The sequence below is a fragment of the Calypte anna genome, chromosome 1 (assembly GCF_003957555.1).
Source record: "Calypte anna isolate BGI_N300 chromosome 1, bCalAnn1_v1.p, whole genome shotgun sequence".
Taxonomy (NCBI): domain Eukaryota; kingdom Metazoa; phylum Chordata; class Aves; order Apodiformes; family Trochilidae; genus Calypte; species Calypte anna.
The window spans coordinates 742931-756414 of NC_044244.1; the positions used below are offsets into that span (position 1 = coordinate 742931).

The following is a 13484-nucleotide window of genomic DNA, read 5'->3' on the forward strand; positions in this document are numbered from 1 at the left end:
AGCCCTGTCCCCTTCTGCAGGGTCAGAACCCCCCAAGTGGGTCAGTTAAATCAGCTGATGGAAGGACTGAAGTTCTCCCATCTTTGGGCATCCTGATGGACACTGGATGCAAGGAGATCCAAATGCCCCTGGTTTGTGCAGCTCTGAAACACTCCCTGGAAAAGCACTTGGGGCTTTTATAGCTCAGTTGGAGATAGACCCCAAAAACATATTTTCATAGAATCATGGAATGGTTTGGGTTGGAAGGGACCTCAAAGCTCATCCAGTCCCAACCCTCTGCATGGGCAGGGACACCTCCCACCAGCCCAGGCTGCTCCAAGCCCCATCCAGCCTGTCCTGAGACACTGCCAGGGATGGGGCAGCCAAAACCTCCCTGTTCTTGTGGTAAAGAAACAAATTACCCAAATTTTAAAGAATCAATTTCTACAAGAAGGAGTTGAGCCAGATTTTGCCATCTAAGGCCCCCAGGACTCAGCTCATGGGGAAGTTCTCACCCTGGGGCAGGGATTTGTCCCCTCAGCTGGTGAGGAGGGATGGATATTGGTGACAGGAGGGGACAGCACTTTCCCAACACTGCAGGGACAGCTCTATCAAAGCCAAGACCAGAAACTGGGAGTGCTGGGACTCAAGGTGGAGGCTCTGGTGGGTCAGACAGAAGCATCTGGCAGCTCTCTGGCCTCCCTCTCCTGTGACAGCTGCTGCTCTCATGTTGTCTCCAAGTCCTCTCCAATTTCCACCACCAGAGGAGGGACAATAAGGATGTCATTAGAGGCACTTGTGCTCACTGCAACCCAGACCACTGCATTATTTATTGGCTGCTGAGGTGATGTGAGATAGTTTGGAGCCCACCTAATGGCTGATCCTCAGGGAGCTGGGGTTGGGCCTCTCTCCTGGAGACAAACCTTTCAGCAGGGCCTCACCATGAGAGCACAAAGGGTGATGGTTTTTGGAGGAAAACCCTGGGAGGAACCTCTGAGGGGACTGGGGTTGCTCTGTCTGGAGAAAAGAAGGCTCAGAGGGTCTCTGCATCTCCCTGAAAGGGAGGTTGGTCTCTTCTTAGTAACAAGCAACAAGAGGAAATGGCCTCAAGTTGCACGAGGGGAGGTTTGGATGGGAGATAAGAAGAAACTTCTTCACTGAAAGGGTTTTCAAACACCCAAAGTGCCCAGGGAGGTGGTGGAGTCACCATCCCCGGAGGTGTTAAAAGCTGTGGAGAGGTGGTGATGGGGGACATGGGTTAAACACCAGACTTGGTAGAGTTGGGTTATGGTTGGTAGAGCTGGGTTGTGGTTGGTAGAGCTGGATTGTGGTTGGTAGAGCTGGGTTATGGTTGGTAGAGCTGGGTTGTGGTTGGTAGAGCTGGGTTATGGTTGGTAGAGTTGGGTTGTGGTTGGTAGAGCTGGGTTATGGTTGGTAGAGTTGGGTTGTGGTTGTAGAGTTGGGTTATGGTTGGTAGAGTTGGGTTGTGGTTGGTAGAGCTGGGTTATGGTTGGTAGAGCTGGGTTGTGGTTGGTAGAGCTGGGTTATGGTTGGTAGAGTTGGGTAATGATTGGTAGAGTTGGGTAATGATTGGTAGAGTTGGGTAATGGATGGTAGAGTTGGGTTATGGATGGTAGAGTTGGGTAATGGTTGGTAGTGTTGGGTTGTGGTTGGTAGAACTGGGTTGTGGTTGGTAGAGTTGGGTTATGGTTGGTAGAGCTGGGTTGTGGTTGGTAGAGCTGGGTTGTGGTTGGTAGAGTTGGGTTGTGGTTGGTAGAGCTGGGTTGTGGTTGGTAGAGCTGGGTTGTGGTTGGTAGAGCTGGGTTATGGTTGAACTTTGTGATCTTGAAGGTTTTTTCCAACCACAACAATTCTCTGATTGGGTTTTAAACTCAAAGAGGGGAGATTTGGACTGGATATAAGGAAAAAAATCTATTTTCCAATGAGGGTGGTGAAACACTGGCCCAGATAGCCCAGAGGGGTGGTAGGTAGCCCATACCTGGAACCATTCAAGCCCAGGTTGGACAGAGCTCTGGGAACCTCCTGTAGCTGGAGATGTGCCCAGGGACACAAGGGAGTGGATCAGAAGCCTTGGAAGATCCCTTCCAACCCAACCCATTCTGTGATTCCATGATTCTTGTTTCTCCCCCAGCAGAGATGGTTGGATGCCCCAAGTTTGTGTTTGGGCCTGTAGGTGCTTGATGACTTCAGAAGACTCTCATTATCTTTGCTCCTCTGCCCCTTCAGGATAAAATCTGTGAAGTTTGCTTCTGTTCTTAGTCTGACATTTCAGGGAATGAAGAGGGAATTGGTGATTTAATTTCCTCTTTCAGTGCCCTGGCTTCCTGCCATGAAGCACCACTGGATCTGTTGCCACCTTCTAGGTTTTATCAAACCATGAGTGAGGCCCACTTGATATCAAGAGGGTGGATTGTGTCCTCTGGGTGGGTTCCTCTGTTACAACTTCTTGATTTTTTTATGTCTTTGTGCTTCACATTCAGAAACTCACAGAGATCTCATGAGGTCATCCACCCACCTCCCTCCCTCTACCTCTGCCCAAGTTCTTCTCCACCAGCATGAAGCTTGGAAATGAATTCATGGAATGGTTTGGGTTGGAAGGGACCTCAAAGCTCATCCAGTTCCAACCCCTTGCATGGGCAGGGACACCTCCCACCAGCCCAGGGTGCTCCAAGCCCCATCCAACCTGACCTGAGACACTGCCAGGGATGGGGCAGCCACAACTTCTCTGGGCAATCTGTTCCTGCTCCCTAGCATTTGTTTTCAGAGCCTCAGGAGCAGAGGATCAGCTCTTGCCATGATGGCAAACTCTCAGGTGGCAATGGCATCCTCACTGGGTAAATGTTTGTTGATGCTGTTCTTGGACAAAACTGTGCCTAGAGGGAATTCCCACTGTGGGTTTGATAAGGAAACAAAGCCATTCCTCAGGGATCAGACTCATTAATCATAGAATCCCAGAAGGGTTTGGGTTGGAAGGGACCTCAAAGCTCATCCAGTCCCAACCCCCTGCATGGGCAGGGACACCTCCCACCAGCCCAGGGTGCTCCAAGCCCCATCCAACCTGACCTGAGACACTGCCAGGGATGGGGCAGCCACAACTTCTCTGGGCAATCTGTTCCTGCTCCCTAGCATTTGTTTTCAGAGCCTCAGGAGCAGAGGATCAGCTCTTGCCATGATGGCAAACTCTCAGGTGGCAATGGCATCCTCACTGGGTAAATGTTTGTTGATGCTGTTCTTGGACAAAACTGTGCCTAGAGGGAATTCCCACTGTGGGTTTGATAAGGAAACAAAGCCATTCCTCAGGGATCAGACTCATTAATCATAGAATCCCAGAAGGGTTTGGGTTGGAAGGGACCTCAAAGCTCATCCAGTCCCAACCCCCTACATGGGCAGGGACACCTCCCACCAGCCCAGGGTGCTCCAAGCCCCATCCAACCTGACCTGAGACACTGCCAGGGATGGGGCAGCCACAACTTCCTTGGACAACCTGGGCCAGGCTCTCCCCACCCTCAAATTCAAGAATTTCCTCCCCATCTCCAACCTCAATCTCCCCTTTCTCTCCAAGTTTTAACCCATTTCCCTTCTCCTCTCCCTATCCCCCCGTGTCCAAAGCCCTCCCCCAGCTTTCCTGGAGCCCCTTCAGATATTGGAAGGTTGCTCTGAGATGGTTTTTTTCCTGCTGCTTTAAAGAGTTGAAACCCATCACACGTGCTTCAGCTGAAGGTGGACAAGAGGCAATGGGTTCCAGTTGCACCAGGGCAGGTTCAGATTGGATCTCAGGAAAAATTTCTTCACTGGAAGAGTGGTGAAGCATTGGAAGAGGTTGCCCAGGGAGGTGGTGGAGTCTCCATCCCTGGGGGTGTTAAAAAACCAGGTAGGTGTGGGGCTTTGGGGGATGATTTAGTGGTTGAGGTGGTGTAGGACTGATGGTTGCCCTCAATGATCTTGAAGGTCCTTTCCAACCATGCTGATTCTGTGATTCTATAGATTTGGGGGTTTTTTTGGTGCTGGTTTTGCTTCTCACTTCCCAAATTCAGCAGAGAGTTGGCTCTGCTCTGCAAATCATGGTGTTAGAGCTGCACTGGGCTTGCTGCTGACCTCCCACATGTCCCTTGCCATCAGACACAGTTCTCCTGCAGCCCCACAACTCCTTGAAGGTTTGGCCAAATTCTTGATTGCTTTTCCTTTCTCTCCACCTCCATTTCAGGCCTGTCCTACAGCTGTGGATGCTCTGGGTGCTCAAGCTCTGCACAGAGCAGCTGTGACTGCCCAGGATGAAGCCATCCAGTTTCTTGTCTCTGAGCTGGGCGTTGATGTCAACGAGAGAGTGAGGAGCCTCCAGCACACAGCTCTGCACTATGCAGCCAAGGTTTGTCCCTGGCTTGGGAAAAGTCTCCTCCAGTTGGTGGGCAGGCATCTAGAAGAGGTTGGTTTAGGTGTTTGTCACTGATGGAGGACACCAAGCTCATCCTCCTAACCAGTCCCATACTCTAATGATTTTTAAACAGCAAATCCTTGTCCCAGCAGGCTGGATTCTGGCCTGCCCATGGCCAGATGGGAGAAAAGGAGAGATGGGAAGGTGGAGAGAGCTCCTGGGTGTTATCTGTGTCCTTCACACAGGAGCTGTTTTGAGTTCCAGCCACTGAGAGTTGTTTGGGCTTTGTCCTCCTCCCACCTCCTGCCTGTGTGGGAACCAGAGCCTGGAGGGCTGTGGGTTCTGCAAAGCTCCTTGGATGGAGAATGGCTGGAGAGGAGCCCTGAGGAGAAGGACTTGGAGGTGTGGGGTGAGGAGAAGCTCAAGAGAGGCATCAAACCCCCCATGTCCTGGGCTGCATCCCCAGCAGTGTGAGCAGCAGGGCCAGGGAGGGGATTGTCCCCCTCTGCTCCGCTCTGGGGAGCCCCCCCTGGGGTAAAGCTGTGTCCATCTCTGGGGTCCCCAGCAGCAGAAGGACACGGAGCTGTTGGAGCCAGTGCAGAGGAGGCCCTGGAGCTGCTGGGAGGGCTGGAGCAGCTCTGCTCTGGAGCCAGGCTGAGAGAGTTGGGGGTGTTGAGGCTGGAGAAGAGAAGGCTGCAATGGGGAGACCTTAGAGCACCTTCCAGTGCCTGAAGGGGCTCCAGGAAAGCTGGGGAGGGACTTGGGACAAGGGCCTGGAGGGATGGGACCCTGCGAGGGGGAAGGGTTTCCAGCTGGGAGAGGGGAGATGGAGAGGAGATCTTGGGCAGGCAGGGAGGGAGGGAGGGAGAACTTGTTTGGGGTGAGGGTGCTGAGCTTTAGAACCAGGTTGCCCAGGAAAAGAGTCTCTGCCCCATCCCTGGCAGTGTTCAAAGCCAGGTTGGATGGGGCTTGGAGCAATCTGGGAGGGAGGTGTCCCTGCCCATGGCAGGGGGGTTGGAATGAGCTGAGCTTTCAGTTCTCTTCCAAGCCAACCCATTCCAGGATTCTATTTCTTGGGGAGGGAGGGAGGGAGAAATTGTTTGGGGTGAGGGTGCTGAGCCCCTGGGTGCCCAGGTTGCCCCCAGAAGCTGTGGCTGCCCCATCCCTGGCAGTGTCTCAGGTCAGGTTGGATGAGGCTTGGAGCCCCCTGGGCTGGTGGGAGGTGTCCCTGCCCATGCAGGGGGCTGGGACTGGATGAGCTTTGAGGTCCCTTCCAAAAAATTCTTTGAGCTTTACCATGCAGCACTCAGAGTCTGGTCTGTCCTTGTATCAGGAAGAGCAGCATCCCAGCTCCTACAAAACCATCAGGGACACTGGGAGTGCTGGGAACAGCATTCTCCTCCAGCAGGACCCAGCCCTGGCACTTGCTGGCTCCCACAAAGGAAGTTTTTCTCCCAGCTTCCCTTCCTCATGCTTGGAGAAACCATCTTGGAAGCCCTTTTGGTTGCCAGGGGTAGTTTTTCCAGCAGGGCTGCTGGGGAATATAATGTGCCTTGGAGAAGATCCCAGTGCCTGACTGGGGAGTGATTTGATGGGTTTTTCTTTTTTCCTCAAGGCTCAGTGTCACTTTATATTTACAGCACCATTTATTTAGCTGTTGGGTTTTGTGTTGGGTTTCGTTTTGTTGTTGCTTTTTTCTTCTTCTTCTTCTTTTCCTCATTACTTTGCATTTATAACTACATGGAAATCTAATTACACTCCCAACTCAATTTCCTGCCAAGGCTGTGGCAGCTGAAGCAGCTCCTGGCTTGGTGGCAAACTCAGAAGAAGGGAGGGGAGGGTGTTTGGAGCTGGGAAATGGGATCCTTGGGAAGTGGTGATGGTGGGGAAAATGCTACTAAAATGTAGAACAGTGTGGGAGAGGGGAAAAGTGGGTGGTGGGGTTAAAAAGAGCCTTCCAGTCTCATGCCACATGACAAATTCATGGCCCTGAAGAAGTAGTTACAAACTTGGAGGTTTTCTGCCAGGAGAGAGGATGGAGAAGCCTCTGGAGAGAGGAAGAGGAGGAGGAGGGGGTTTCAAACTGGAGGGAAGAGAGAGGACACTGTGGGTGCTGGTGTGGGAGGGTGGTGTTGGGTGTCTTCTTTCCTGTAGGAAATGGGGGTGCCTGAGGGCAATGGGCCCCAGGTTCTGCTCTGGGAGCTGAAATCTGCTCCAGTAAAAGCCAGCTCTGCATCCTGGTGGTGCTTGGGGTGCAGGAAAACAAATTTGTGCAGACCTGAGGAGAAGGACTTGGGGGTGGGGGTGTCCCAGAAGCTCCAGGTGAGCCCTCAGTGTGTGCTTACAGCCCAGAAACCAAGCAGGTCCTGGGCTGCATCAAAAGCAGCAGGGACAGAAAGTCAAGGGAGGGGATTCTCCCCCTCTGCTCTTCTCTGCTGAGACCCCACCTGGAGCTCTGTGTCCAGTTGTGGAATCCCCAACACCAGAAGGACACAGAGCTCCTGGAAGGTGTCCAGAGCAGAGCCACTCAAATGCTCAGAGGGCTGAGCACCTCCCTGGGAAGCCAGGCTGAGGGCTTGGGGTTGTTCAGCCTGGAGAAGAGGAGGCTCCCAGGTGAGCTTAGAGCAACCTTCCAATATCTGAAGGGGCTCCAAGAAAGCTGGGGGAGGGCTTTGGACACGGGGGGGTAGGGAGAGGAGAAGGGAAATGGGTTAAAACTTGGAGAGAAAGGGGAGATTGAGGTTGGAGATGGGGAGGAACTTCTTGAATTTGAGGGTGGGGAGAGCCTGGCCCAGGTTGTCCAAGGAAGTTGTGGCTGCCCATCCCTGGCAGTGTCTCAGGTCAGGTTGGATGGGGCTTGGAGCAGCCTGGGCTGGTGGGAGGTGTCCCTGCCCATGCAGGGGGTTGGGACTGGATGAGCTTTGAGGTCCCTTCCAACCCAAACCATTCCATGACTCTCTAATTCTATATTAAATCCTTTTAACAGCCAGCTGCCATTTATGGATGGTCCATCAGGGGCCATAGAGTGATCCTTGAGTTTCTGTTGTGCCAGGGAAGGTTTGGGTTGGATATTGGGCACAATTTACTGAAAGAGTTGTGAGGGTTTGGAATGAGCTGCCCAGGGAGGTGGTGGAGTCACCATCCCTGGAGGTGTTGAAGAAACATTTGGATGTGGCTCTTCAGGAGATGGTTCAGTGGTTGTGGGAGTTGTGGAGTTGGGTTCATGGTTGTTTGGTGGTGTTTGGACCCCATGATGATCTTGAAGGCTTTGTCCAACCTTAATGATTCTCTGATGCTTCTCCCATGTCTGCTTCAGTGGAAAGGTGAGAAGTTCAACAAATAATCCCCCTGTCTCTGGTCACCTCTGCAGGAAGGACACACACACACCATCCAGACCCTGCTGTCCCTGGGGGCTGATATCCATGCCAGAGATGGGAAGAACCGTTCTGGTAAGGAATTTCTTCTTCATTTTCTTTGGGTCTGAAGTCAAGAGTGTGATTTAGGAACCAGGACCCCAACCTCCCAAGCTGCCTGTGCTGTGTCTGCTCAGTTGGGTGTGCAAGGAGATGTCAGAAGTATGGGTGCAAAAGGCTCATGGAGCAGCAGGAGATGTCTAAAGCTTGGGGCTTTAGGGTTTGTGGGGTTTTTTTTGCAGTTTTCTTTTCTGCTGGACTTTTTGATGTGGTTGAGCCCACACTCAGGGGCCTTTCCCTTGGGGAAGAACAAAAGTGATGCAGATTGGGGTTTCTCTTTACCCAAATGCTTATTTTGCATGAAATTTTGGGGGAGCTTAGGAGCTCTGCCACTGCCTCACCACCAAATTTATCAGATGATTGATTAGTTTTGCTTGGAAAAGACCTTTAAAAGATCACCAAGTCCAACATTAACCCAGCACTGCCAAGGCCACCACTGCCCCCCATGTCCCTCATCCCCACATCCCCAGGGCTCTGAAACCCCTCCAGGGATGATGGGGACTCCAGCCCTGCCCTGGGCAGCCTGGGCCAGGCTCTGACAACCATTTTAAAGAATAAATTGTTCTAACCCTAAAACTGAGCCATGAACAGCAAAGGATTTTGAATCACAGAATTGAGCAGGGCCAAATAGTGAAGATTATTATGGGGCCCAGTTCTGTTCAGTATCTTCATTGTTGATTTAGATGAGGGGATTGAGTCCATCATCAGCAAGTTTGCAGATGACACTAAGCTGGGGGGGAGTGTGGATCAGCTGGAAGGCAGGAGGGCTCTGCAGAGGGACCTGGACAGACTGGAGAGTTGGGCTGATTCCAACGGGATGAGGTTCAACATTCCAAGGGCCGGGTCCTGCACTTTGGCCACAACAACCCCATGGGGAGCTCCAGGCTGGGCACAGAGTGGCAGAAAGGGACCTGGGAGTCTGGATTGCCAGGAAGCTGAACAGGAGCCAGCAGTGTGCCCAGGTGGCCAAGAAGGCCAATGGCATCCTGGGCTGGCTCAGGAAGAGCGTGGCCAGCAGGTCTAGGGAAGGGATTCTGCCCCTGTGCTCAGCTCTGGGGAGGCCACAGCTTGAGTCCTGTGTCCAGTTCTGGGCCCCTCAGCCCCTCAGGCAGGAGATTGAGGTGCTGGAACAGGTCCAAAGGAGGCAAGTGGGCTGGTGAAGGGACTGGAGCACAGATCCTGTGAGGAGAGGCTGAGGGAGCTGGGGGTGTTGAGGCTGGAGAAGAGGAGGCTCAGGGGAGACCTCATCACTCTCTCCAGCTCCCTGAAAGGAGGTTGGAGCCAGGGGGGGGTTGGGCTCTTTTCCCAGGCAACTCTCAGCAAGACAAGAGGGCAGGGTCTCAAGTTGTGCCAGGGGAGGTTTAGGTTGGAGATGAGAAAGAATTTCTTTCTGGAGAGGGTGATCAGGCATTGGAATGGGCTGCCCAGGGAAGTAGTGGATTCTCCGTGTCTGGAGCGATTTCCAAAGAGCCTGGATGTGGCACTGAGTGCCATGGGCTGGGAACTGCAGTGGGAGTGGATCAAGGGTTGGACTTGATGATCTCTGAGGTCCCTTCCAACCCAGCCCATTCTATGATTCTATGATTCTATGATTATGGCATTTGCAGGTAAGAGCCCAAAATTCTGCTGTGAGAATAAAGGTCTAACATCTAATTCTTCTCCTTCCATCCATCCTGCTCCTGTCCAAGGAACTGTGCAGAATTCAGGGAAACCCAGGAGAGGAGAAGCAGCCCCCTGTGTGTTGCTTAGTCCCATGCTGAGCCTGTTTCAGAGTTTTGTCCATGGGCCACTGGACAGTGGTGTTTGGAGGTGTTGAGGTTTGGTGTCCCTGTAGGAGCAACACAAGCCAAGAAATCTTCTGCACTTGGAGAGCTGTTTGGAAAAGGGGAATTGCCTCAAATTGGAAAAATTTCTCCACTGAAAGAGTGGTGAAGCATTGAAACAGGTTGCCCAGGGTGGAGTCAGCATCCCTGGAGGGGTTAAAAATGGGTAGAGGTGGGGCCTCAGGAGGTGATTTAGTGGTTGAGGTGGTGGAGGTGGAAAAGATCTTCAAGATCATGGAGTCCAAGTGTTCCCCCAGCACTGCCCAAGGCCACCCCTGCCCCATGTCCCTCATCCTCACATCCCCAGGGCTCTGAAACCCCTCCAGGGATGATGGAGACTCCAGCCCTGCCCTGGGCAGCCTGGGCCAGGCCCTGAAAACCCTTTTGGAGAAGAAATTGTTGCACATACCCAGACTTTGAAACCCCTCCAGGGATGAGGACTCCACCACTGGGCCAGGACCTAACAACCCTTTCCAGGAAGAAATTATTCCTAATATCCAGTCTAAACCTCCCCTGGCACAACTTGAGGCCATTTCCTCTTGTTTTATCACTTCTTCCTTGGGAGACCAACACCCCCCTGGCTCCAACCTCCTCTGAGGGAGTTGCAGAGAGTCAGAAGGTCTCCTCTCAGCCTCCTCAGCTCCAAGCTCAACACCTTCAGATCCTTCAGCTCCTCACAAGTTCTCCAGAACCTTCTCCTTGCTCTCCAGACCCTTCTTCTCACTCTCCAAACCTTCTCCTGGCTCTCCAGACCTTCTCTTTCCTCTCCAACCCCTTTTCCATCTTCTCCAGCCCCTCCTCCATACTCTCCATCCCTTCTCCTTGCTCTCCAGCCCCTTCCCCAGCTCCATTCCCTTCTCTGGACACTCTCCAGCCCCTCAATCTCCTTCTGCTCCTCAGGTCCCCAGAACTGACCCCAGGATTGGGGGTGCAGCCTCCCCAGTGCCCAGCACAGGGGGACAATCCCTGCCCTGCTCCTGCTGCCCACCCCACTGCTGATCCCAGCCCAGCCTTGGCACTGCTGGGTTTCTGCCTGGACTTGATCCTCAGGCTCTTTTCCAACTGAAATGATTCTCTGGTCAGTGCTGGACCCTGCTTTGCCCAGGAGCCATCTGGGAGGAGGAGTGAGAACAGCCAGGGTGACACCTGTGTCATTGCTGAGGATCTGAAAAGGAGCCCAGGAGGAGGAGATGTGCAGAGGATTTCCTTGTCTCAGGCTCTGGTGGTTGGGATTTCAGGGGTGAAGCCCTTTTGCCATGAGGTGTCCTGCAGCAAAGTGGGGGAAGGAGGCAGCAGCAGTGAGAGATCCTCCAGGGCAATGAGCTCAGGAAGCATTCAGAAGAGAGTTTTAACCTTTCATTGCCCAAGCTGTCTTTCAAGGGAACCAGTCCCTTCATGGATGATCAGACTTTGGGATGATAAGATGATATATTTTAGGCTGCAAATTACAATTTTATTTTTTTTTTCAGAGCTGCTTTGCTCCACAGCTTCTGATTTCAGTTGAGTGGCTGAATAAATTCCTTTCAGCTGCAAAGAGTTTGCAGGGAGGAGGAAAATAAATCCAAGGAGAGCTGTGGGGCTTCATTCATTCCTGACTCTGGATTCTGGCTCCCTCAGCAAATTTTTTCCTCCAGACCCTTTCCCAGCTCCATTGTCCCATCCCTGGAGGTGTTCAGGTCCAGGTTGGATGGGGCTTGGAGCAACCTGGGCTGGTGGGAGGTGTCCCTGGCAGAGGGGTTGGATCTGGATGAGCTTTGAGGTCCCATCCAACCCAACCCATTCTGGGTTTACAAATTTGCTTTCAAATTTGCCTGAAATCAGCCAGTTTGAACTGGTGAGGGGAGGGTGGACAGAGCAGGACAGGGGTTGCAGGAGCTGTCAGCAAACCACCCAGGACCTGAGGCTTATGAGCAAATAATTCCAGAGAGCTTGGACGTCAGGATGGTTGCTATAGCAATGCCACTGAGTTGCCATTCCCAGCATGAGTCTGAAGCATCTCCTGCATCCCCATCTCTCTCTCTCAAAAAAAAACAAACCCAAAACCTTTCTTGAAATGGTTTCAACCACTGCCAAAACTGGCAACTTATTCAATCTTCAGGTTTGCTCCATAATGGTTGAGTGCACTCTGATGTCTCTCCTGACCTCTCCTTCCACCCCCTCAGTGAGTAAATTCAAACCAGGCAAACCCCAGGGACATTTTGGTGGCTTCTGACAGCTGCTGGTTCCCCAGTTCCCTTTGCTGTGTCACTGCCTCCCAGGGAGCTTCTCACCCAGACCCAAAAGTGTCCCCTGTGGATTATTCACGGGGAGCAGGAGGCCTCAGGGTCAACCCCAGCCTGCAGCAGGAGGTAACCCTGAACCTCAGCAGGTCCAACAAGGCCAAGTTCAGGGTCTTGACATGGATACAGACTGAGGGAGGACACATTGGGGAGCAGCAATGTGGAAAGAGAGCTGGGAGTGGATCAAAAGCTGAACATGAGCCACAGTTACAGCCCAGAAACCAAGCAGGTCCTGGGCTGCATCAAAAGCAGCAGAGACAGAAAGTCAAGGAGAGGATTCTCCCCCTCTGCTCTGCTCTGCTGAGAGCCCACCTGGAGCTCTGTGCCCAGTTGTGGAGTCCCCAGCATCAGAAGGACACAGAGCTCCTGAAAGGTGTCCAGAGCAGAGCCACTCAAATGCTCAGAGGGCTGAGCACCTCCCTGGAAAGCCAGGACTCCTCTTTCCCCCTCAATGAATCCCCTGTGCTGACTCCATTTCCTTTTCTGGGAGTCCAGTGTTTCAGGCCAAAATCCCAAATTATAACAGAATTATGGCATGGTTTGGGTTGGAAGGGACCTCAAAGCTCATCCAGTCCCAACCCCCTGCATTGGCAGGGACACCTCCCACCAGCCCAGGCTGCTCCAAGCCCCATCCAACCTGACCTGAGACACTGCCAGGGATGGGGCAGCCACAACTTCCTTGGACAACCTGGGCCAGGCTCTCCCCACCCTCAAATTCAAGAATTTCCTCCCCATCTCCAACCTCAATCTCCCCTTTCTCTCCAAGTTTTAACCCATTTCCCTTCTCCTCTCCCTACCCCCCCATGTCCAAAGCCCTCCCCCAGCTTTCTTGGAGCCCCTTCAGATATTGGAAGGTTGCTCTAAGCTCACCTGGGAGCCTCCTCTTCTCCAGGCTGAACAACCCCAAGCCCTCAGCCTGGCTTCCCAGGGAGGTGCTCAGCCCTCTGAGCATTTGAGTGGCTCTGCTCTGGACACCTTCCTGGAGCTCTGTGTCCTTCTGATGTTGGGGACTCCAGAGCAGAGGGGGACAGTCACCTCAGCTCCCAGTTTGATGTCTTCTTTCCTCTTTTCCAGCCCTGCACACTGCCTGTGCTGGGCAGCAGGCTGGTGCTGCACGGATCCTGCTCCAGGCTGGGCTGAAGGATTCTCCTGATGCCACAGGCACACTGGCCCAGGAGCTGGCCAGGAAGCCAGAAGTACTCCAGGTTTTCCAGGAAAGCAACGTCAGCACTTGAAACCAACTGGGGACAAAAAGAGAAAGATGTTTCAGTTCAGGGTGGTAAGTTCCTGGTGGTGTGACAACTGATCAGGGGTCAGCAAAGCCCTGTTGGAAATGAGGAGGCCACAAGGATGCTCAGAGGGCTTTGGAGCTACAGAGTGAGGGAGTTGGGGTTGTTGGAGAGGAGAAGGCTCCAAGGAACCTTCTGAAAAATTATGAAGAAATGGTTTAGAATATTTTCATGTCCATGTCAGTGGCTGCAGAGAACCTGTGAATCTCTCTGTAGATGATGAACAAGCACTAAGTTAAACACTTGTT

At 52.8% G+C, this 13484-nt stretch overlaps 1 protein-coding gene across 1 annotated transcript in view; it reads left to right on the forward strand.

Moving 5' to 3' along the window:
- Positions 1–13484, forward strand: part of LOC103529801 (ankyrin repeat domain-containing protein 16) — a 37353-nt gene that overhangs the window by 22911 nt on the left and 958 nt on the right. Inside the window, exons 6-8 of the mRNA XM_030469521.1 lie at positions 4205–4366; positions 7743–7821; positions 13022–13226. Coding sequence (XP_030325381.1) covers positions 4205–4366; positions 7743–7821; positions 13022–13182 — 402 coding nt within the window. The 3' untranslated portion in view covers positions 13183–13226. The remainder of the gene's footprint in view (positions 1–4204; positions 4367–7742; positions 7822–13021; positions 13227–13484) is intronic.